The sequence below is a fragment of the Oryzias latipes genome, chromosome 19 (genome assembly GCF_002234675.1).
Source record: "Oryzias latipes chromosome 19, ASM223467v1".
Lineage (NCBI taxonomy): Eukaryota > Metazoa > Chordata > Actinopteri > Beloniformes > Adrianichthyidae > Oryzias > Oryzias latipes.
In genome coordinates, this window is record NC_019877.2 from 21,945,649 (window position 1) to 21,968,569 (window position 22,921).

The 22,921-nt window shown below is 49.6% G+C and overlaps 1 protein-coding gene and 1 long non-coding RNA gene across 9 annotated transcripts in view; one reads left to right on the plus strand and one right to left on the minus strand.

The window, feature by feature from the left end:
- LOC101162250 overlaps window positions 1-22,921 on the minus strand; it is a 34,187-nt gene that overhangs the window by 562 nt on the left and 10,704 nt on the right. For all 8 annotated transcript variants that reach the window (XM_011488501.3, XM_011488500.3, XM_011488504.3 and 5 more), the window contains 33 exons: window positions 22,653-22,877; window positions 22,463-22,572; window positions 22,156-22,365; window positions 21,955-22,075; window positions 21,689-21,878; window positions 21,468-21,615; window positions 21,216-21,390; window positions 20,947-21,124; window positions 20,296-20,422; window positions 20,102-20,221; window positions 19,766-19,913; window positions 17,278-17,390; window positions 16,991-17,141; window positions 16,674-16,922; window positions 16,366-16,578; window positions 13,769-13,950; window positions 13,508-13,691; window positions 12,974-13,116; window positions 12,526-12,704; window positions 11,957-12,216; window positions 11,647-11,881; window positions 11,391-11,574; window positions 10,859-10,985; window positions 10,660-10,725; window positions 9,350-9,526; window positions 8,208-8,488; window positions 7,987-8,129; window positions 3,590-3,683; window positions 3,178-3,292; window positions 2,166-2,291; window positions 1,874-2,062; window positions 321-447; window positions 57-225 (listed from right to left, as the gene is read on the minus strand). In XM_011488501.3, coding sequence (XP_011486803.1) covers window positions 57-225; window positions 321-447; window positions 1,874-2,062; window positions 2,166-2,291; window positions 3,178-3,292; window positions 3,590-3,683; window positions 7,987-8,129; window positions 8,208-8,488; window positions 9,350-9,526; window positions 10,660-10,725; window positions 10,859-10,985; window positions 11,391-11,574; window positions 11,647-11,881; window positions 11,957-12,216; window positions 12,526-12,704; window positions 12,974-13,116; window positions 13,508-13,691; window positions 13,769-13,950; window positions 16,366-16,578; window positions 16,674-16,922; window positions 16,991-17,141; window positions 17,278-17,390; window positions 19,766-19,913; window positions 20,102-20,221; window positions 20,296-20,422; window positions 20,947-21,124; window positions 21,216-21,390; window positions 21,468-21,615; window positions 21,689-21,878; window positions 21,955-22,075; window positions 22,156-22,365; window positions 22,463-22,572; window positions 22,653-22,877 — 5,459 coding nt within the window. The remainder of the gene's footprint in view (window positions 1-56; window positions 226-320; window positions 448-1,873; window positions 2,063-2,165; window positions 2,292-3,177; window positions 3,293-3,589; window positions 3,684-7,986; window positions 8,130-8,207; window positions 8,489-9,349; window positions 9,527-10,659; window positions 10,726-10,858; window positions 10,986-11,390; window positions 11,575-11,646; window positions 11,882-11,956; window positions 12,217-12,525; window positions 12,705-12,973; window positions 13,117-13,507; window positions 13,692-13,768; window positions 13,951-16,365; window positions 16,579-16,673; window positions 16,923-16,990; window positions 17,142-17,277; window positions 17,391-19,765; window positions 19,914-20,101; window positions 20,222-20,295; window positions 20,423-20,946; window positions 21,125-21,215; window positions 21,391-21,467; window positions 21,616-21,688; window positions 21,879-21,954; window positions 22,076-22,155; window positions 22,366-22,462; window positions 22,573-22,652; window positions 22,878-22,921) is intronic.
- On the plus strand, window positions 17,313-19,500 carry LOC110017186. Its single transcript, XR_002292486.1, has 2 exons — window positions 17,313-17,404; window positions 19,040-19,500. It is a non-coding gene; the product is annotated as an uncharacterized LOC110017186 (long non-coding RNA).

Sequence of the window (22,921 nt, forward strand, 5' to 3'; positions counted from 1 at the left end):
AGGGTTAGTGCTTTCCTTCACAGAGCTCCTGTTGCCCCCCCCCGTCTAGCACTAACAGTGTCCGGCCTCTGACAGCTGAGCTCCACGTCCTCCAGCGCCGCCTGGCCAGGCTGGGCGTCGGTCCAGAGGGGAAACTTCAGGGTGACCGGCGGACGCTCTGTTTCGCTGTCTTGACCTGACGTCCCCTGGAATGTTCCGGACAGCACCACGGGCTCGGGGGGGGCTCTGAGTCAGACAGAGGAGGTTTGGAGGAAGAGTTGAGGAGCTGTTCACCAACATCAGCTTTGTGAATGACACCAGGACTAGCAGAGGACGCTCACAGGTCGCTTGGAGCCGGCTGGGCGCCGGATGCCTGAGCTGGCTGTGCAGATGGCGGAAAAGGCGCCGCCGTCTCTTGTCCGGTCTCAGCTCCGCGGGACCTGGGGGTGTCGCTCTGTGTCCTGGGATCTGGCAAAAACAGACAACACCACATGGAGCAGGTCCACACTTACAGGACATTCTGAACGCCCCGTTTTCAGATCCCGTCAGACCAAAGTGAAAACAGTAAAACAGCAAAGAAAGCTTCAATGTGGGGTGAGGTGGTGCCTCCAAAATAAATGTGCTGTAGGGGGCAAAAGGGACACATGTTGGGGTGGCATTTTAAACTGTCCCATTTTTAGAAACTCTCATTTTGTTTAGATCAGCTATAGTGCACAATCTGGTTTATTTCAGCTCTTTCTACACTTTAGAAGCTGAAAAAAAACATCAAACTAGAAAAGTGACCACTGAAACCAAAAAGTGGTGGATTCCAAATGAATAGATATGATCTCAAAACTCCCCGTTTTCTCCAGTTTTTAGCTGAAATGTGATTGAAAAGGGTTTCAGGTTCTTGGTTGGTATTAATTCCGTTTTGTGTTGCAGCAGAAACCAACAAACTGTCACTGCACTCATCAGAGGGAATCAGTTCAAATGTACAAAGTTTAGTATGATTTTCATTCAATTAGATTTATATGAAATGATTAGACCCTCAAAGATTTGTCATAGCGGTGATTTGATCTTTTAGGGTTTTCCTTGATGAGACTTTTTTATTTCTCTTTGACAGGTAAGCAGAATGAACTGCTGTGGTAATAAAAGCCACAATGTGGCGCTCACACGTGTGGACGGCAGCTTTAAAGAGGTTAAAGCTGTTTCCAGGTGGGAACGTTGATCCAAGACCATCACAGATGTATTGGAAACTCGTACCATCCGTATTGTTTACAGGGATTCATGCATCAAAGAGGAAAAAGCTTTGAGCAAAAGAACTGCTAAGGCAGGATGTGTGATCCTCTGAACAGACACTTTGGTAGAAGTAGAAAACACAGAGTAGCGCAGAAGTAGAACGGCATTCATGTAAATGTGGACACAAATGCTAATTCTTTCATTAAAAAGAGGAGTGCCAATAAGTCAGTCTTATCATTCGTTACCCTTTGGACTCAAATAATGGCAGACTGGATTTAGTTTGGGCCTTTTATGCATCTTACCCCTTGTGCTATCCTAGGCACTTTACCATTGGGAGTGGGGTCATCTAGACCCACTAGACAGTGCTCTGAACCTTTTTTCTTCAATGGTTTGTGATCTTCACTGGTGTCCATGGATTACATGAAATCTTTCCACCTTTATCCACCTTTGTCATGGTAGGGAGAACACATCAATGGAAGGGGGGGGTCATAGGATAGCATAAGGGTTAAGTATTATAAAAGAACTGGCTGAATTGTGGAGATTTGACGCTTTCAAGGATGTAAAACATGCGATCAGAACATTGTTTTCAATAATTTACCACTAAATCTAACAAGTAGTTTTTGGGCTTTTGACGGCGCCACCGTGTGAACCGAATGAGCCAAACGTCTGTGCCGACCTGGAGGCGGCCTGGAATGGCTCACGGCTCTCTCAGGTTCTGGCTGGTCTGGAAGCCCAATGGTGCTGCCGCTTCTGGGCAGAAACTCTGACCTGGGGCCAGCCTCCTCCTTCAGGTCTTTTTCCTGGGGAGCAGCGGGAGGAGGCCACATCTGCATGATGGCGTCGACCGCACTGCTGTCCGCCACACCTGCAGACAGGCAGCATCAGACACTGGAAAGAGCTCAGCCTCAAGTCCAACCACAGAAATGAGCTGTTTTTTAAACTGTTCTTTATTCCAAATGGGTATTTACCAGCATGGCTCCCTCCTTTCTGCATAGGTGCCCGGGGGGGCCAGCAGGCCAGTGTTCGCTCTCCATCTGGTTGGGCAATAAAGTTTGAATCCTCCAAGGAGCTCCTGGAGGAGAGACTGGACAACCCTGGAAAACCAGAATTTCAGGAGACAAAACCAGAGGTTGGAGGAAAACGGCCACTTTTGAGGCTGTTCTGCCATGAAAACATGGCACGTGTGTTAAAGTCCCATCATCCATCACACCTAGGTGTGTGAAATTTGTTCATTTGACCCCTCCCCTGGGGGAGTGGTGAGCTGCAAACACAGTTAACCACAGAGCTTCCACAGGAAAGCACAGTGAACAGTTTAACCCCCTCCCCCATTCCAACCCCTTAATGCAGCAAAGCACTGGGTCCCATTTTTAGAGTTTTTGGTACGACTCCACCTGAATTTGAACTCATGACCTTCCAGTCACCGGGCGGACACTCTACCACAAGGCCACTGAGCTGTTGCGTGCGTGCATGCGCGTGTGTGTTTGCTTTGATCTGAGTCCTCTGTCACGATGCTGCAGAGTTCAGAAGCACAGTAGCTTCTGTTCTGCATGACTCTGAGAAATCAAGAACGGAAGGAGCAGAAGGTTGCTGGAACAAATCTGCTGCTCCACTGGCTGCTATAATGAATCAAGCTACAGTTCTGACCTGCTGACTTCACAGTTGTCCTCTGAACGCTCCACCGTGCCACTACTGTGTAAAATCATTACTTAGCCTGACTGAAGCTGTACTGTGTCTTGGCGGGGCTCATCCAGCCTCTGCTGAAAGGACAAATTCTCCGGGAACAAACTCAAAGCAGCTTCTGCTTGACAGCAGGACAAACAGATGTACCTGCTGTCACATTTCCTTTGGTTCCAGCCTGCCTTTTCCTCTCCTCTCTTCTTTGTGTCACCAACACATTATGTTCCAGACATAGACTTCCTTTCTTTTTATGTTGTTGCACTTCCTGTCTGACGGAGCCGCTGTTTGTTAGCATCTGCTTACCATTTTCCAGGATCGCCTCTGCACCGGCAGGTTCTGGTACCTCCCACTTCTCTTCATCGGGGGGCAGCTCTCCAACGTCTTCTGACGTCAGGAACCTGGTCAGCTCCTTTGAGTTCTGCAAACAAAATCATTACAGTCACCAACCAACAGGCTGTCCGGGATAGAAGAGCCTCGAAATCAAAGCTCAGCTTTTATGAGGACACAGTAATTCATTTTGGTCAATGTCATTTCTCCTGTTGCAGAGACTAGAGGGGGGAGTCTGTGCCTCCGCGGCTCCACCCCCATCGTTATGAACGCAGCTTGAATCGAACAGAACTGGGACCCCCTCCAGGGCTACATCCATGTAGCAGACAAAGACCAAGAACTTTTATCAGCGGAAATGGAGAATCGATTCTGACCAGACTGCACTCACCCCAGAAATAGTCACCAGATTCACCAGGGTGTTTAAAAATGGCTGCAGTTCTTTCTTGTGGCTTTCTTCAGTACAGAAAAGTTTCACCAGCTCCCTGAAAAACACAGAGAGTCAGAGTCAGAGCGGAAAACGATAAAAATAAACAAGGCTTGAAGCTAAAATAATCTTTCTTCTGGGCTTTCACAGTGCTGCAGCTGGTTAGCATTAGTAACGGCTGTCGGTTAGCATCAGTAACGGCTGTCGGTTAGCATCAGTAACAGCTGTCGGTTAGCATCAGAAACAGCTGCTGGGTAGAATCAGCAACGGCTGTCGGTTAGCATTAGTAACAGCTGTCGGTTAGCATCAGTAACGGCTGCTGGGTAGCATCAGTAACGGCTGCTGGGTAGCATCAGTAACGGCTGTCGGTAAGAATCAGTAACGGCTGCTGGGTAGCATCAGTAATGGCTGCTGGGTAGCATTAGAAACGGCTGTCGGTTAGCATCAGTAACAGCTGTCGGTTAGCATCAGTAACGGCTGCTGGGTAACATCAGTAACAGCTGCTGGGTAGCATCAGTAACAGCTGTCGGTTAGCATCAGTAACAGCTGCTGGGTAGCATCAGTAACGGCTGCTGGGTAGCATCAGTAACGGCTGCTGGGTAGCATCAGTAACGGCTGCTGGTTAGCATCAGTAACGGCTGTCGGTAAGAATCAGTAACGGCTGCTGGGTAGCATCAGTAATGGCTGCTGGGTAGCATTAGAAACGGCTGTCGGTTAGCATCAGTAACAGCTGTCGGTTAGCATCAGTAACGGCTGCTGGGTAACATCAGTAACAGCTGCTGGGTAGCATCAGTAACGGCTGCTGGGTAGCATCAGTAACGGCTGCTGGGTAGCATCAGTAACGGCTGCTGGGTAGCATCAGTAACGGCTGCTGTGTAGCATTAAAAACGGCTGTCGGTTAGCATCAGTAACGGCTGTCAGTTAGCATCAGTAATGGCTGCTGGGTAACATCAGTAACGGCTGCTGGGTAGCATCAGTAACGGCTGCTGGGTAGCATCAGTAACGGCTGCTGGGTAGCATCAGTAACGGCTGCTGGATAGCATCAGTAACGGCTGCTGGGTAGCATCAGTAACGGCTGCTGGGTAGCATCAGTAACTGCTGCTGGGTAACATCAGTAACGGCTGCTGGGTAGCATCAGTAACGGCTGTCGGTTAGCATCAGTAACGGCTGTCGGTTAGCATCAGTAACGACTGCTGGGTAGCATCAGTAACGGCTGTCGGTTAGCATCAGTACGGGGTGTCGGTTAGCATCAGTAACGGCTGCTGTGTAGCATCAGTAACGGCTGCTGTGTAGCATCAGTAACGGCTGTCGGTTAGCATCAGTAACGACTGCTGGGTAGCATCAGTAACGGCTGTCGGTTAGCATCAGTAACGGCTGTCGGTTAGCCTCAGTAATGGTTGTCGGTTAGCATCAGTAACGGCTGCTGGGTAGCATCAGTAAGGGCTGTCGGTTAGCATCAGTAACGGCTGTCGGTTAGCATCAGTAACGGCTGCTGAGTAACATCAGTAACGGCTGCTGTGTAGCATCAGTAACGGCTGCTGGGTAGCATCAGTAATTGCTGTCGGTTAGCATCAGTAACGGCTGTCGGCTAGCATCAGTAACGGCTGCTGGGTAGCATCAGTAACGGCTGCTGGGTAGCATTAGTAACGGCTGTCGGTTAGCATCAGTAACGGCTGTCGGTTAGCATCAGTAACGACTGCTGGGTAGCATCAGTAACGGCTGTCGGTTAGCATCAGTAACGGCTGTCGGTTAGCATCAGTAACGGCTGCTGGGTAACATCAGTAACAGCTGCTGTGTAGCATCAGTAGCGGCTGCTGGGTAGCATCAGTAATTGCTGTCGGTTAGCATCAGTCACGGCTGTCGGTTAGCATCAGTAACGGCTGCTGGGTAGCATCAGTAACGGCTGTCGGTTAGCATCAGTAATGGCTGTCGGTTAGCATCAGTAACGGCTGTCGGTTAGCATAAGTAATGGCTGTCGGTTAGCATCAGTAACGGCTGCTGGGTAGCATCAGTAACGGCTGTCGGTTAGCATCAATAACGGCTGTCGGTTAGCATCAGTAACGGCTGCTGAGTTACATCAGTAACGGCTGCTGTGTAGCATCAGTAACGGCTGCTGGGTAGCATCAGTAATTGCTATCGGTTAGCATCAGTAACGGCTGTCGGCTAGCATCAGTAACGGCTGCTGGGTAGCATCAGTAACGGCTGCTGGATAGCATCAGTAACGGCTGCTGGGTAGCATCAGTAACGGCTGCTGGGTAACATCAGTAACGGCTGCTGGGTAGCATCAGTAACGGCTGTCGGTTAGCATCAGTAACGGCTGTCGGTTAGCATCAGTAACGACTGCTGGGTAGCATCAGTAACGGCTGTCGGTTAGCATCAGTAACGGCTGTCGGTTAGCATCAGTAACGGCTGTCGGTTAGCATCAGTAACGGCTGTCGGTTAGCATCAGTAACGGCTGTCGGTTAGCATCAATAACGGCTGTCGGTTAGCATCAGTAACGGCTGTCGGTTAGCATCAGTAACGGCTGCTGGGTAACATCAGTAACGGCTGCTGTGTAGCATCAGTAACGGCTGCTGGGTAGCATCAGTAATTGCTGTCGGTTAGCATCAGTAACGGCTGTCGGCTAGCATCAGTAACAGCTGTCGGTTAGCATCAGTAACGGCTGTCGGTTAGCATCAGTAACGGCTGCTGGGTAGCATCAGTAACGGCTGCTGGGTAGCATCAGTAACGGCTGCTGGGTAACATCAGTAACGGCTGATGGGTAGCATCAGTAACGGCTGTCGGTTATCATCAGTAACGGCTGTCGGTTAGCATCAGTAATGGCTGCTGGGTAGCATCAGTAACGGCTGTCGGTTAGCATCAGTAACGGCTGTCGGTTAGCATCAGTAACGGCTGCTGAGTAACATCAGTAACGGCTGCTGTGTAGCATCAGTAACGGCTGCTGGGTAGCATCAGTAACGGCTGCTGGGTAACATCAGTAACGGCTGCTGGATAGCATCAGTAACGGCTGCTGGGTAGCATCAGTAACGGCTGCTGGGTAACATCAGTAACGGCTGCTGGGTAGCATCAGTAACGGCTGTCGGTTAGCATCAGTAACGGCTGTCGGTTAGCATCAGTAACGACTGCTGGGTAGCATCAGTAACGGCTGTCGGTTAGCATCAGTAACGGCTGTCGGTTAGCATCAGTAACGGCTGTCGGTTAGCATCAGTAACGGCTGTCGGTTAGCATCAGTAACGGCTGTCGGTTAGCATCAGTAACGGCTGTCGGTTAGCATCAGTAACGGCTGGTGGGTAACATCAGTAACGACTGCTGTGTAGCATCAGTAACGGCTGCTGGGTAGCATCAGTAATTGCTGTCGGTTAGCATCAGTAACGGCTGTCGGCTAGCATCAGTAACAGCTGTCGGTTAGCATCAGTAACGGCTGCTGGGTAGCATCAGTAACGGCTGCTGTGTAGCATCAGTAACGGCTGCTGGGTAACATCAGTAACGGCTGCTGGGTAGCATCAGTAACGGCTGTCGGTTATCATCAGTAACGGCTGTCGGTTAGCATCAGTAATGGCTGCTGGGTAGCATCAGTAACGGCTGTCGGTTAGCATCAGTAACGTCTGTCGGTTAGCATCAGTAACGGCTGCTGAGTAATATCAGTAACGGCTGGTGTGTAGCATCAGTAACGGCTGCTGGGTAGCATCAGTAATTGCTGTCGGTTACCATCAGTAACGGCTGTCGGTTAGCATCAGTAACGGCTGTCGGTTAGCATCAGTAACGGCTGCTGGATAGCATCAGTAACGGCTGCTGGGTAGCATCAGTAACGGCTGCTGGGTAGCATCAGTAACGGCTGTCGGTTAGCATCAGTAACGGCTGCTGTGTAGCATCAGTAACGGCTGCTGGGTAGCATCTGTAATTGCTGTCGGTTAGCATCAGTAACGGCTGTCGGCTAGCATCAGTAACAGCTGTCGGTTAGCATCAGTAACGGCTGTCGGTTAGCATCAGTAACGGCTGTCGGTTAGCATCAGTAACGGCTGTCGGTTAGCATCAGTAACGGCTCTCGGTTAGCATCAGTAACGGCTGTCGGTTAGCATCAGTAACGGCTGTCGGTTAGCATCAGTAACCGCCTTCGGTTAGCAACAGTAACGGCTGTCTGTTTGCATCAGTAACGGCTGACGGTTAGCATCAGTAACAGCTTTCGGTTAGCATGCTTGTTGACTTCAGCAGTGTGTTGGTTCATATCACAAGGATCTCCATCACAGAGATGTATTCAGTACTTGCTGAATGAATGTGGATCGCTGCCTGTTTACATCAGTTTGACTTTTTTGTTTGGGTTCCGTTTCCTTTGTGGCATCAGGACTGTGTCAGGAACAAACCTGCAGATCTCCAGCTTGGCAGAGAGGTGGTCTTTTTGAATGTAAAGCTCCTTGTCGTCCTTCAGCAGACAGATGACATCCTGAGTCTCTATCACCTCTTTCTCTGCGACATTCAGCCGGTACACGATGTAAAGCTTTCCCACCTGGAAACCACCGTCACCCAGAATGTCAGTTGTGTTTTCTTAGGAAGAAAGCGGTAACTTTCCTTCAGATGCACAAACCTGGCTGAAGGAAAGGGACTTAATTCTCTCTGCTATCCTCCTCTTGCTCAGCTTCCGATAAAGCTCCGACAGCTCACTGCGGTGGAAGAGAAACCTCTGGATGTAGGGGATGACGGCACGCACCAGGGCCTGCATGGACGGACAGGGCCTCAGATTCTCGGTCTGAGGCTCATGTGTGACGCACTGGGACAGCCGGCGGACGCCACAGATCTCCAAAAACAGCAGTCTGTCCGACTCGCTGAAGGCCGCCTCTTCGGCTGGATACTTTGCACTTTTGAGATCTGGTTGTAACGAAACAGTCAAAGCGTTATTCTCAGCACCAACAATCTTCAAACATTTCTGTCCTTACTGATTTACTGCGAGGAGACGACAATCAACCACAGCAGTGTGGGGGGTGCTTTCTGTTTGTATAAACTGCAGATACTGAGCAGCTGTAGCCTCCATGTTTTGTGTTAAAGGGTCTATATCACGCTTTCTTTTAGCCTGTCAGAGTAACCTAGATCCATGCATTAGGTCTTATTTTATTTAAGTATCGGTTATTTTTCAGCTCATTTTCTTATCCGGCAGTAAGACAACTGGATCTCTGAGGCTCCGCCTTTCTGTCCTTGTGGGTGCCGCCCATTTCATGACATCCTCCTAGAGTCGTCCTCAGCAGCGTGTCTGTTTCTCCAACGGAAACAAACATCTGAACTTTTCCAAAGACAGACGTTCATACTGTTCATATAAAACGAAAGCATTTAACCGATCACTGCTAGCTCCACGGAGAAAGTTTGCGTGTCTGTTAGCCTGGGGGCGGTGCTAGTAGTGCAGACTCTTCTTGGAAGGGGCTGTTCCTCTCTTTGTGATGTCACAATGTAAAGAAACTCATTTTGGTGGGTTGGGAGGGGCTGGTGCTCAGAGAGCAGGTTTTTAGAGGAATACTCAGTATTGGATCATCATAACACTTTGGGGTTGTTTTAGTGAGGAATGAACATTATTACACTTCAAAGCTGAAAAAGTTGATTTGATATGATGTAGGCCCTTCAAGTAATGCAACAGAGAAAGACTGTCTTCTGCTTCAGGGCTGCTCAGATTTAGACGAGGAGAGCTGAACATCCACAGAAGAATCCCGTCTTCATTGATCTTCAGTTTCTTCAGCTCACCTGTCTTACTCCTGGAGACGACCTTCTTCTCCGCCGGCGGCAGGTGGAGCAGACAGAGACTCGGCTCGGCTCTGAAGATCTTCTCCAGCTCTTTCCTGTCACTGATCAGGGGTTCACGAGCCAGACTCACCCAGCTGTTCTCCTTGGTGAGGAAGACCCTCTTCTTAGACAGCATGCCTGACCAGAGGAGGAAGGCTACATGAGTTCATGACATGTCACATCCTTTCTTTATGATTGGCGCTCCTTCAATATGTCCATGTTCTAATGCACACGTGTCAAACTAAAGGCCCACGGGCCAAATGTGGCCCTCATGTCATTTTATGTGGCCCGCGAGAGCATAAAAGTTTTTAATTTCTTAAAATAAAAAAGAAAAATTGGTTTATTCAGAACTAGGGGGAATCAGAGTTGAAATATCATATTGGGCAACTATACATTAGGACTTAAACACTGTCCATGTAACCTAACCTGACAGAATCTAATGTGAAAGGATTTATGCTAGAATAACAAGCAAACATATGTTTTCTATGCAACTGTAATTGTGACTTTAAAAAGTAATAATAAGTTAAAAAATGAGTTATTTAACATTAAGGAGTAGGTACATTTATTTACATGTATAAGTTATATTATTATATATATTGAGGACAGCCGCTGTGCTGATGTGGCCCTCAGTGAAAATGAGTTTGACACCCCTGGTCTAATTCTTACTGCGTCACCTTTAGGAAACATGTTGTTGCTTTTATGGCAAACGACTGACTACATGTGATGAATAAAGAATGCCCGCTGCTGCAATCTGCTCATCCTGCATGGTGGTGTAGTGGGTAGCACCTTTCCCTCACAGCTAGAAGGCTATGGTTCAAATCCCAGCTGAGACCTTTCTGTGTGCAGTTTCTTTGTGGCTCTGGCTTCCCTCCACAATTTCAGGCCTCGAGGGCCGGTGTATTTGAATGATTTCCAGATAGTCTTGCCCTACTCATGGCTCATTACCTGGTTCAGGTGTGTCCAGCCAATCAGAACATGCCAGAGCAGGGTATGTTGGAAAACATGCAGGAATGTGGCCCTCTGGTCTAGGATCATGTTTCAAAGGTTGACTGATGACTCTTAAGCATGTGTAGCCAGGTTAGGCTCTGACAGCCCCGTGACCCCCAAAGGGACGCAGCACGGCCCGTCCTCAGCGCTCCTTTGATTCATGACCATAGTGTCAGACATCAGTACAGACGTTTCTTCCTTAAACCTTTCCCCAGACGGACATGGAGACGGGCCATGCGGCGTGCTGACAGGAAGTGCCTATTTGGAAATGATGCATCACTCACCTCTCAGAGTGGAGCAGTAACCTTGATTGAGCTCGTGGGCATTTTCCTGGTCTTTGCATAACTGAGCTGTTCCGATAACACAGAAAAAGGGCATTTCAGAGTGAATCAGACAGGAGAGGAGTGACAGGACGTCTGGAAGGTTCCAGAATGTGAGAACGCGGATTCTTTGCAGGAAGGCCGGCGGTGTGAGTGGGCTCACCGAGTCTGGCATAGAGCACCGACACGTCTTGCAGCATTTCAGCGGTCGGTGTGGTGGACGAAGAGCAGATGGCTTCCAGCAGACTGACATACTGGGCTATGGTGGGGCTGGAGTTCACCTCCAGCAGCTGAACACGGGACACAGCAGCACACGCGTGTTATCGTGTTCTTTACCAGAAAATGGAGATTCATTCTTTACTCATGCAGCACTTCATGCTTCTTAACACAAAGAGCTGAACACCAATGACAATAATACCAATAATAGTGACCCCCCCCCCCCCCCCCTTAGGGACAACAGTAACCACACATGAAAAGCTGGATGCAGTAAGCAGACATGTTTTACAAAACATGAATACTAGGAAGGCTGATGGTTTACATGCAAAAATGATTACAAGATGGATTTTAAATAAAGTTACATTCAAAAATAAGTCAGTAATATTAAGCTCATTAGTGTGTGGATTTATGACAAACAACAATAACATGTTTTGCTGTAGTATTTCATGTGAACAGCTGACTGCAGCAGAGCATCTTACTCTGGTGAAGAAGTTCTTCATGCCGTCCAGGGGGCCGTAGAAAAACGCCAGAACTCTGGGCTCCTGGACAGCGCTGTCTGGTCTCCGGGTCAGCTGCCGGTAACGCTGGAACATGCTGGTCGTGTCACTCCAGCACACCTCCTTCAGGTGGTAGAAACGCCCAGAACACCAGCTGTCGTTCCGTCTGTGGAGCAAATTCCATGTGGTGACTAAGACTCAGGCTGGCGTCCAGAGTGCAGGGAGGGGGGCTGCGTACCTGTGGGTCTCCACAAACACAGCGGGGGTGTGCTGGAACAGCTCCTTCAGGCTGTTCTGAGGACAGTGTGTCTGCAGGTACGAGTAGACGCTGTGGATGTGCTGGACCGTTGTGGTGAAACTGGCCCCCTCTGACTCCTGCTCGGGATGCTGCTCCTGGTTCTGGGCCTGAGGTTTGATGCACCACTCCTTCAGAAAGTGGATCAGAACATCCACTGAGATGACTTCCCTTATCCCTATGGAGAACACAAAGGTCACGCTGACGACCAGCCTTCAAGTCTGCAGCGGCCAGAGACCAGAGGCATGGTTACCCAGAGCTCTGCTGAACTCGCTGGAGTTTAAGTCAACGTAAAAGACGTGAGTTCCAAGCAGCCGGGTGACTTCAGGTAACGGCAGGTAGACAGAGCCTGGACACAGACACTTCTTCTCCTGCTGCTCTCCCTCCTGCTCCCGATAAGCTGGAATCCATTCAAGGCTGCACAGAAGGTGGTGGAAGGAGGACTTGGTGTTTCTGATTGGTCGCCCATTGCTGTCAATCACTTGAGCTGTGAGGAACTGAGAGTAAAGATGTCTGCAAAGGAAAAGTGAAGCATTAGAAATGTGGGCGCACAATTCCAACACAGCAAATCCTTTTGCACTTTAGCTCATTCAGAAAACACTTCTCCTCTCTAACCTATTTTGTTTCTTGATGAAGGGTTAGGATTAGACACAGACATCTGGATGAAAGCTCTCATTTTTCCAGGTGACCTAAGACCTGTTTTCCATCGTGACACATTTCAGGACCCCGTGTGTTTACAGAGAGGACTGCATCGGGGATGTCGGCCTTCAGTGGAAGAAGGAGGCGCCACAGAGGGAAGCACTTGGAGGTTTGGCGTCTTACCCGGTGTTCCAGTTCGCCTCCAGCAGCTCCAGCAGGGCCGTTCTCTGCTGCAGCAGGGCTGAGCCCGACAGCGGCGCCGTGGCCAGGAGCCTGAACTCCTCACAGGGGTAATCGTCCAGCAGACAGTCCTGGGCCGCGCTGAGGCCCATAGCTCTTTCAGCTGCCCAGGGACCGTTGGCCTGTTGGTGGAGAAGAAGGGGAAACAATCTCAGGATCCTTTCATCCTGATGTCCTTTCATTACATATCCAAAGTATTGGGGGGTTTATATAAATCCCCGCTGTGGGATGTATTTTAAATGATGTCCCTTCAGTCATCGATCAGTTCTGGAGTCCACAGATGTATCATCGTCTTCCTCTTCAAGCCTTCTTTAGTTACGTTGAGTCAGGCACCTAAAACAAACTAGTTGCAGTGCGTTTGCATCTGCTCTGTTGGCAGCGTTTCCCTCACCAGCTCTTCAGCGGTGAGAGCTCGTCGTTCTTTGCGGATGATGAGACCATCTCTGACTCCCAGGCTGCTGAGCAGCTCCCTCCATCCGTCCACATCGCCGTCCGTCTGCACATAACAGGGACTCACCAGGATCCAATCACAGCCTGAGCGAGCGGAGAGAAACGGGGCTCACACTCCAAGGAAAACAACAAACTCTTTGTGTTCCATGAAAAAGAAGAAACTCAATCTGTTGCATTTCTGCCACAACAGTATTTGAATGCAAACAAAGCCAAGAATCAGCTGAACTAGACCTGAGGGGGCTAATGGCTTTAAAACCACTAACTTCTAACTAGCTAATCAAAGTAACAGATCACTATTTTCTTTAAAGGTCAACTTTTTCTTTGGTTTACCACACATTAACAACCGTTCCTGTCTCATATTAAGCTCCGCCCTCTCTGCACTGCTGTTCAGAAAGGCCAGTGGCAGATGTGAACCCCACTCTGTCTGCTTGCTTCTTCCTGACAGGCCGAAATTCAAAGGGAAGGCGGTCCATACCAGGCAGCGTCCCGTGCAGGTCCATGTTTCTGTACTCCTTGGAAAAGTGCACCCTCTCAGTGGCCGGACACAACAAGCCCCTGGAGGTGAGGACGGGTACTGCAACGTCTGCGTACCCCTTGCTGGACGACGAGTGTTGCTTGATGAAAACCAAATAACTCACAACCACAGCTGCAGGCTTTGACTGTGGTCAGAAAGGATGGAGGAAAGACAGTTACAGGAAATGTGATTGAGCTGATAACATGTGTGGCTTTCTGTTACCTTCCATTTCTTGCTCTTAATTGTGGGGTAGATGTGCTGCTCCAGCAGCTCCTGTGGTTCCAGCTCATGAACGCCGAGTCTTTTCAGCAGCTCTCGGACCTGCTGGCTTTCCAGAGGCTCCAAACAGCTCAGCAGGGATGGGTGAACAACGCTGACGTCCTGGTACAGGGCCGAAACTGCTCCTGGAAGAAGATCACACACACAACCACGTTTGCAGCCACAAAGATATACTACTATTTGCTACTCTGATAGCAAGAATATCACTACACTGGAGATCTAAAGACACCCAGGGTGTCCCTGCAGCTGATGGATCTTATGCAACTAGTACAGCTCAAGAAAATAGAGTATTCAGCTTCAGGATCGAGGGACACATTTGTCTCAGTCTGGGGTCCAGATTTAGATCACTGGAAACCTCAGAACTCTACCTGAGGCCTCCTCGCATTCTACCAAATGCTACAGCTGATCACTACTCCATTTACTGGGGGTAATGATGCTGTTCAGTTGTGGAAAATGGATATGACTAGAATTAGCAAACCAACAAAAAAGGAAAAGCTTTGAATTTTACATACAAAAACGCAGCAATACAGAATGAACTTACTTTAAGTTCCTTAGGTTCAGTGTCATGATGGAACAAAAGATGAATAAACCAAAACACACGTATTACTTTCATGGATGTGAAGTTCTTAGAAATATTGATGGTATTTTGTTCTGATGTAGCAACGCCACATAACATTTGGATTGATATTTTACTGTTGGAAGAAATACAGTAAATACATTTCCAAATTAGCCATCAGTATTATTAATGGTCCATTTTCTTCATCATGTGAGCACACTCTGATAGTTTGATTTTTATGTATTTGTGTTTGGACTGCTTATGTGGTAAATAAGTGTATTTATGGACTACAAATATGGCGGCCAAGGACTTCCTGCCGGTGAATTCTTGTCTCTCAAGTGTGTGGCTGATTAAAAGCTAATTGCAGCACAAGGAGGGGAAAGACGGAGCAGAAGGAGAGAGGAGAGAAGGCTGGGGTGACGTTTGACTACCGCTTGACTCAAGCGGCTTGAGGGATGGATTAAACTAACGGATGGTTCTCTGGATTGAAGGGTGTACTGGAACTTTCTGCCACCCTTCCTAAGGTCTTGCTTTACCAGAAAGTCTCACGATTTCTGTCACAGCTGATCTGGTAAGAAGTCGTTGTCCATCGGAACACGGACGGAGCGTCACAGGCGTCATCATCTTTGAGACTGCTTTGTCTTGAGAGGCAAAAAATGCCAAAGAAACTTTAAAGACTGGGTGTATTTGGGTGGTGGTTTCCACTAAGGGTGGTGCTTTTGTTGTATATGTAGATTTCAAAATAACAAAGTAACTGGGGGGTATTCCAGAAAGCAGGTTATGCTAGCTCCCACGGTAAGTTTGAGGCTAAGGAAGTGGATAACCTCAGCTTACGGAAGAATGTCCTGGGTTAGGGGGTGTTTACTGTTTTAAAAATCGACATAGAGACTGAACTTCTCTGGAGAGGATGACTGGATCCAACCTGTCCATTGGTGTTAAGATGCGATTTGGTACTTTTCCTTCAGGAATGCTGGTGTAAACGCTGACGATCTGTCAGAAAACGGAGTTTTGGGGCCGTGCGACGCTTGCGGGACATTCGAACCCTGACACGATTATTAAAGACGACAAACTGCAGGAGCACAGTGTTTGGAGATCGGCTGTTCGTCCTTGCCTTTCCAAAGCTCTTTTCCGTGCTGTGTTTGAACGCTGTGACGCACGGTGCAGGTGGGGCTCCGAGACGGATGTTTATTATTAGCCACAGCTGTCTGAGGCCTTGATGCACACCTACGGTTTTAGCTGCCTTTAATGTAGGAGACATTTCAAACCCGATCCATTTAGGAACGTCAAAGTCTCTGTGACGGAGAGTCTCTTCAAAAACAAGACTTCAGACTTTTCAACTGTCTGTCTGCCTGGGTGTCTAGAGCCAAGAGGCCTCCGGTTCAAGTGCCGGCTGGAGGACCTGAACCAGAACACCAATGGGGGGCCTGAACCAGAACACTGGGGGACCTTTCTGTGAGGAGTTTGCATGTTCTGCCCGTGCATGTGTGGGTTCTCTCCGGCTTCCTCCAACCGCCCAGAAACATGCTTCATAGGTTCATTTACTCTACATTGTTCATAGATGTGCATGTGAGTGTGCATGGGTGTGTGATTGTGGCCCTGCGACAGACTGACGAGTGGCTGGGATGGGCTCCAGCAGCCCCGTGACCCCAAAAGGGAATAAATGGGATTAGAGGACGAATAAATAATTATTTTTTCCAAGAGCATCAATGTGTCTTTGCATAACCAAAATGTTATTTCGTTTTTAATGTTTTTAGCTGTGCTGTCTGACAATAAGAAGGTCTTTAAGTCCTTCCGTGAAAAACTGAAAGGGCAAACACTCAAACATCAGTTGAAGGAGGGAAGATTTTAAACTTTTTGATTTTTCTCCTTTTTCTCTTGTGAAGAATTATCTTTATTAGAGAGAAAGAAGGAAACATCTGTCTGCCATCAAATCCCTGCACACATTTTCCATGTTTAGCCACAAACGCTGCAAATCAAGACTCACCTGTCTGACCCTGAGCTTTCTTTTTCTTTGTCTTAGCTTCTTCCACGGGGAAGAACACTCCCTCCCCATTTAGAGACACCACGCTTCCATCTGCCAGAGGGATTATGGGGAGATCTTTGAGGTTTTGCAGGATGGATTCTGCATCTCCGTAGCCATGCTCCATGGCTCGGAAGTTGCAGACCAGCAACCTGGCCAGCTGATGGATGTTCTCCTCTGGAAAACGAGAAGAGTTTTCAAATTTCAGACAAAACAAACGGGAGCTTTGGTCCGCCACACCTCTGCTTATCTGACCCCATGGCTGCACCCACCTTCATGAAAGCCCCCTGCTTTCAGCAGTTCCTTTGCCATGGCTGTGGTTACCGTGGTTACATCAGACCCCCGCAGGTATCGGACTCCCAGGTGAGTGAGCAGGGAGGTGGGAGGAGTCGGACTCAGATCTGGATGAAGATAGGACAGAGACAGATACTTTTCCAGCTCGTCGCTGCCAATCACGCTGCGGATCACGGCGTCCTGACAGATGGCCACTTGAGACGGCAGTTTGTACACGACGCCACCGTCTGAGAAGACATGAGCACAAGTTACGCTTTCTTCTGAGTGCTCCCGTTCCAGATTTTGTGAGCCATACCTGAGTTACGTGTCGGTAGGAAGGCCTTGCCCTTCAACAGCTGTATAATTTGTCCGGCAACAGGCTTGAAGAAGTCCAAAACTTCATCAGGGAGGGGTATGAACTGCAGGAAGCGGCAGAGTCCTTTTAGCCCCTTGAACTCTGAGTGATCCTAAAACAGAAGTAGGGAAATCCATCAAAGTGTGTGAAGCTTTGCAGGAATTCTGTGAAATGTCAACTTTAACTGGAACTAGCTTTCTCCAAGTCTGTCCATTTTTCATTCACTCATTTGTTTTGTTTGGGCTTACAGAAAAGACCTCCATGGCCTGCAGGAACAGCTGTGGGATTTCAGACCGCAGCCACTGGTTCCAGGAGCTGTCCCTGTCCACGTCTTCCCGCGACGAGGGAATGTCGAAGTCTCCTGCAGATCACAGGGTAATAGATCACAGACAGAGAAGCTGGGATTTAACACACATCCATTCTTCTGCTGCGTTTCCCGCGGCAGAGGCAGCCAGTTTCAATGTTACGTCAAAGGTAAAGACGCGATCTGAGGTCCTGCGGCGCGATTTGAGTGGCCCGGCAGCGACTAAATTAGGGACTCAGCTTTGGGCGTGTGACGTTTTCAGTGAATCGGTCAGCGGGTACAATACACACATTTTTGTCCTGAACTTCCATCTATTTTATCAACCTGCTGGGTTGGTGGAGGCGGAATAAACCCTGGACAGGTCGCCAACCTGTCACACCTGCTGCGCTTGTCTGTCTGCTGCTGCCGCAGGATGAGAAGGCAGCCTGCTTGGACCTCCAGAACGTTGTGATTTTTATTTTCAGAGACAAAAATAAAAGGGTCCCCTGTTTTTATTTTGGTTTTTGTTTTGCCCTCCCGGGTTACTGCAGGACAGAGAGCCGTCAAACTGGGTCACAGAGACACCGGCTGTCGTGCAGACATGGGGTTGGAGCTTCCGGTACCGGGAGAGTCTCTGTATGATGTCACGAACCAGACATGGAGACATGATTACCAATGTCTTTGTAGAACTCTGCTAAATAAATCAACCGGATCTCTAAACCTCTAATGTAATGAGATCAGTGCATGAAACTGTCAACAATACGTCACAGGGTCACGGGGTCACAGGCATATGCATCGAGTCCAGAAACATGGATTCAGCTGAGTGAGCATCGCTCTGAGCCCCATCCATCAAACGAAGACAAACTTTTAGAATGTTATTGATCCCCTGAAAGGGAAATGATCTTCATGCCATAGCTCTGCTGAATAACAGAACAGATGACAGCGACGTCCTGCTGCTTTTTTGCTGCCAGGACAGAACAGCTGGTCAATACACAATGCCCCGGACCCGGAAGAGGTGGGCAGCAGAGGTCACTCTTATTAGGGGTAACAACGGTCCGTGTTCATCTTAAGGAGATAAGACCACGATGAAGCAGAACAAGAAAAACCCGAGCAGGCGGCGGTGGGATCCCGCTTACCTGCAGTTCCCGCTCTTCTGACAAAATGCGGCCAGAGATCGCTGTATTATCGGTTTTATTCCATTTTCAACAGAGCTACAGTAAGATTTCCATGTTATGGGATCAACAACATTCTTGGAAGTTCTATTTTATTTCAGTACATTTTAATACACATGAACAAATTTGAACAGTCGATGCATTCATGACTCGATGTACACGTCTGTGACCCCGTTACGTATTTCTGACAGTTTGTTAAATGGGGAAATTCTGGATTCACAACAGACATGTTAACCGTTAAACTAAATGTTAATGGCAGAGGGCCACTAATGAATATCAACCTGTGCACACCTGCTGCTTCATCAGAGAGGGCTGATAAGAGTTCAGCCTGCTGCTCCAGGTTGGACTGGCTGAGCGCAGCCTCAGGCTGCCCAGCGCAGGGCTGTATTGCTCAGCAATGGTAATAATTGCCCTGATTGTTTGGCTGTGTTTTGGCCCTAACTGTAGCCGGATCACAGGCGTTTTTTGCGGCCCCTGTTGGTCGTCCTCCTAGGCTGCATGAGCAGGTATGTGTGTGTTTGTTTATTGGTTTTGTTAATCTACATTTTTTTGTAGGTGCTGCTGTTTCCTGTTTTGTCGCTGTTGTTGGTCGCATCACTGCCCTGCCTGACCCGGTGCCGTTCGGTGCACCATTGCTGAGGAGCATTTCCGCTGCCGGGACTCCCAGCTTTGGTTGTGTCCCATACCCGGACTCAGCTGACTGCCATCCGTCCGCACTGGAGCAGCGTGGCAGAGCCGGATAAAAGCAGTCGCTGCGGGTCTCTCCTCTCAGCTGCTTGGCGCCCCGGACATCGCCGGAGTCAGTGCCCCCCCTCGGATTGGCATCAGTTGCCACCACTGGACGCAAGGGGGCAGCAAAGGGGCCTGCTTGCGCCGGGACGGAAACCGCGGCAGTTTGGCTCAGGTGACTGTGTGGGCTTGGTGTGATCGTGGTTGGGTATTTGTGTTTAATTCTTTTTGGTGTGTCTCTTTGGCATGAAGTTAATAAAAATTTGTCTATTTTTTAGAGCACTGGTCTCAGTTTCCTGTGTCAGAGTCCTTCACTTCTGTGGTTTTTAGTTTTCTGGTGGCGGCGCTCGGCAGCAACGGGAAACCATATTGTCACATTGTTTTTTCTGCAAAGCTGTGCACAAGCTTTTCCTTAAACGTTCTTTTTGACAGATTCCTAGCCCCATACTCAAGCTCAGGAACACATTATTGGACGGGCAGCGAGCAGAGAATTCGCCCCAGCCGACGTGCATAGTTGCACGCGAATGGCGCTTGGTGTGAACGCAGCTTTACCTTGGACAATGAAGCGGAAGCCAAAACTGCGCAGTGGCAGGTACGCGAACACCGGCTGCTTCTGAGGCTGGCACGCGACGTCTTCTGGCGGGCTGCTGCCGAGCTGGAAGGCCAGAGCCAGCTCAGTCGACTCAACATCCTGTTTGACCTGAACATGAAAAGGACTGTCAGCACAAACTGAGACGGGGTAAAGGTTTCTGCTCAAGTGTTGGCTGCCAAACCCTTCAGGGATGGGACAGGGCGGCACTGGATCCTACAGTGAGGAGAAAGGGGAGGCCTAACTTCTAAAAGCAAAACCGGTATGTGTGAGCACCATGGAGGGGGGGGAGTGGTCACCTTTTTAGGATACAAAGTGGTTTTGACCACCAGCCAGCGCTCGATGCCCTCTGAGTGCTCCACCTCCAGGACGTTGTGACCCAGGTCTTTGCGGGTCATGGTCACGAGGCGTTTCTCGCTCTGCTCACATAAACAGGAGTGTGAGACGCCAGGATTGGATGGGGAAGGCGCCGTACATGCAAACATGGACTGACGTGGTTGTAGATGCTGATGGACCGAAGGCGGTGCAGGAAGAGCAGCAGAGAGGGGTGCACGTCATGAAACAAGTTCCTGGTCTGACGGCTCTCCGAGCGCAGAGGAAGCCGTATTTTGGTGGTCCAGCTGGAAAAGAAGCAGCAGACAGAAAATGATCCCAGCAGCCTCACATTCATACTGTCAGCCACATCCAGCCAGCCTGGCTGCAGGGATGCTACCGCTGCTGCTACCGCTTAACCCTGACTGCTGCTGCAGCTGATGATGATGCTGCTGCTACCGCTTAACCCTGACTGCTGCTGCAGCTGATGCTGCTGCTGCAGCTGATGATGATGATGATGATGATGCTGCTGCTGTTTAACCCTGACTGCTGTTGTCAGGTGCCTGCCATTCCCTAAACAGAGCCTGTTCAGTTTGCTTCAAGGAAAAAACTCAGGAGACTCTACAGGTCGAATCAGCTCAGTGGTAGAGAAATCAGACAACACAATGTCCTGGATTGTTTTTGAACATTGTGCTGATCAAAGCAGAAGTCTCTGTGGTGAACGTTACAATCGTCTGCAGAATCTATTGATTTTCTGGATCCTCAAACTGTAAAAATGAAAACAAAACCATGAATGCAGACGTTCTGCGTCTGCTTCCCATTGAAGTCCCACCCGTGCTGACGGAGGAGCTGAAGCTGGGGGTCCAGAGGCCTGTCGTCCTCGGCCCAGTGGGGGAGGATGTATCCCATGGGGCCACAGCTCCGGTCGAAGCGCAGGTGGAAGCCGTTGGAGTGGATCTCGGGACAGTCAGTCACCTTAAACACAGACTTAAAGCCGATGCCCTTTTGTCCTGCAGAAAGGCGGACGACCAGAGGAAGGCGATCAGACACAAAGGTCACGTCTCTGACATCCCACACTGCAGAGGGCCTCCTTCACCTTACCAATGTATCCGTACTTGTGCTTGCCCTTGGTGCTGCGGCCCACGTCACAGATGGCTCGGACGTTCTTCTCCTGGAAGCCGCTCTCGTTGTTCAGGATGGTGATGCAGTCCTGTTCCACCACGAAGGCCAGCGACGGGACGCTGGTCTCAGACGAATAGCTGTTGTCGTCAGCGTTCTGGGAAAGGCGCAGACATTTTAACGGCGTGCATTCCCTCCCGTCGGTCGCCTTGGGGGGGGGGGCAGGCTGCTGACCTGGATGAGCTCCAGGACAAAGTGCGTGTCTTTGCTGTAGAGCTCTGTGGAGAGGCGGTCCAGGCCCCGGCCCAGCCGCTCCTGCTGGACCTCCATCAGCCTCCGGCCCTCTGCGGACAGCTCCACCCCGATGCCAAACTCGCTTTTCCTTCATGAAGCAGACAGACTTCAGACGGGAAGACTTCCGGCTGCAGCCACTGAAGAACGCCGGAGGGTCAAACCTGATGTCCTCGATGACGGCCTTCTGGAAACAGAGCGGGCTCTCTGACTGGAGCCCGGCCTTCTTCTCCTCGTCTTCATCAGCAGCTTCACCTTCCTCCCCCTCAGCTTCACTGCTGTTTGAGGCTTCATTAGCACATGAGACCAGCTCATACATCTCCTCCTCATCCTCCTCTTCCTCAGAGTCCAAATCTTTGTCAAAGACAAAAACGATGGTTAGCTGCTGTGTTCAAATACATGAAGCAATCATGTCGTTGGGTTTGGTCACCTGGTCGGAGGTCTAGTTTAGAATGTGAGGATGAAGAGTCTGTCACGTCTTCCTCAGCCGACTCGTGTTCACTGGCGTTGAGAGCTGACAGACTGCTGCTGTTGGAATCTGCTAAATTGGACTGCAGTCCCAGGAGAGCTGCATTACTGCCCCAAATCCCCAACGAACAACACCATGTTTGTTGATGGACTTCAGCCTCACCTTGACCCGGTCCATGTTTTCTGTGTACATGTTGTGGTTCTGAGGTGGGTGGAGCTTGTTCTGGTAGTCTCTGATCCAGTCTGTCACTCCAGTGAGAATGCCCAATCGGTGCAGGCAGTTCAGGTGTCTTAGGTCAGACTGAGCCGTGCGGATCAGGACCTGCTTGGACTTTGCTTGACCCAATACGAGCGAGAATGGCTCCAAGAACACCTGGGGGGTACAGTCATGCAGGAACTTAGACCTCTCGTGTCAAAACCACATATTAGAGCTCAGTAGAAGTGTTTGTGGTCTGGGCTGTGGAACCTGCCTTCTGCAGAAGAGCCTGACAGGTTCTGGTGGGGATTCGGATCAAACAGTCCAGCAGAAACTTTGCCACCCTGCTGTAGCAGGAAATGTCCTCTTCAGCCTGGGACAGATCTGAAGACATTCCTCATGTCAAACAGCAGCATTTCTACACGCTTGGATGTACTTTTAAAAAAAAAGAGAACTTCCAGAACCTTCTTTGGCCATGGCCCCTGCCAGAGCGCTCTGCATGTGATTGGCCAGGAGGGCTGTAGGGGCATTGCTGACTCCGTCTGCGACCACCATGGACACCAGGTGGCCAGCGGTGCCGACAGGGTCGAGGGCGGCGACCGCCCTGAAGAAGTGCTTGTCTCCTGTGTTGGTGGTGATCTTGAGCAGCAGGCCTGGTCTCACCTCCAACGCTGCCAGCCCTGTATTCGCTGTAAACGGACGTCACTCATGAGCCAAACTACAAGCAGTAATG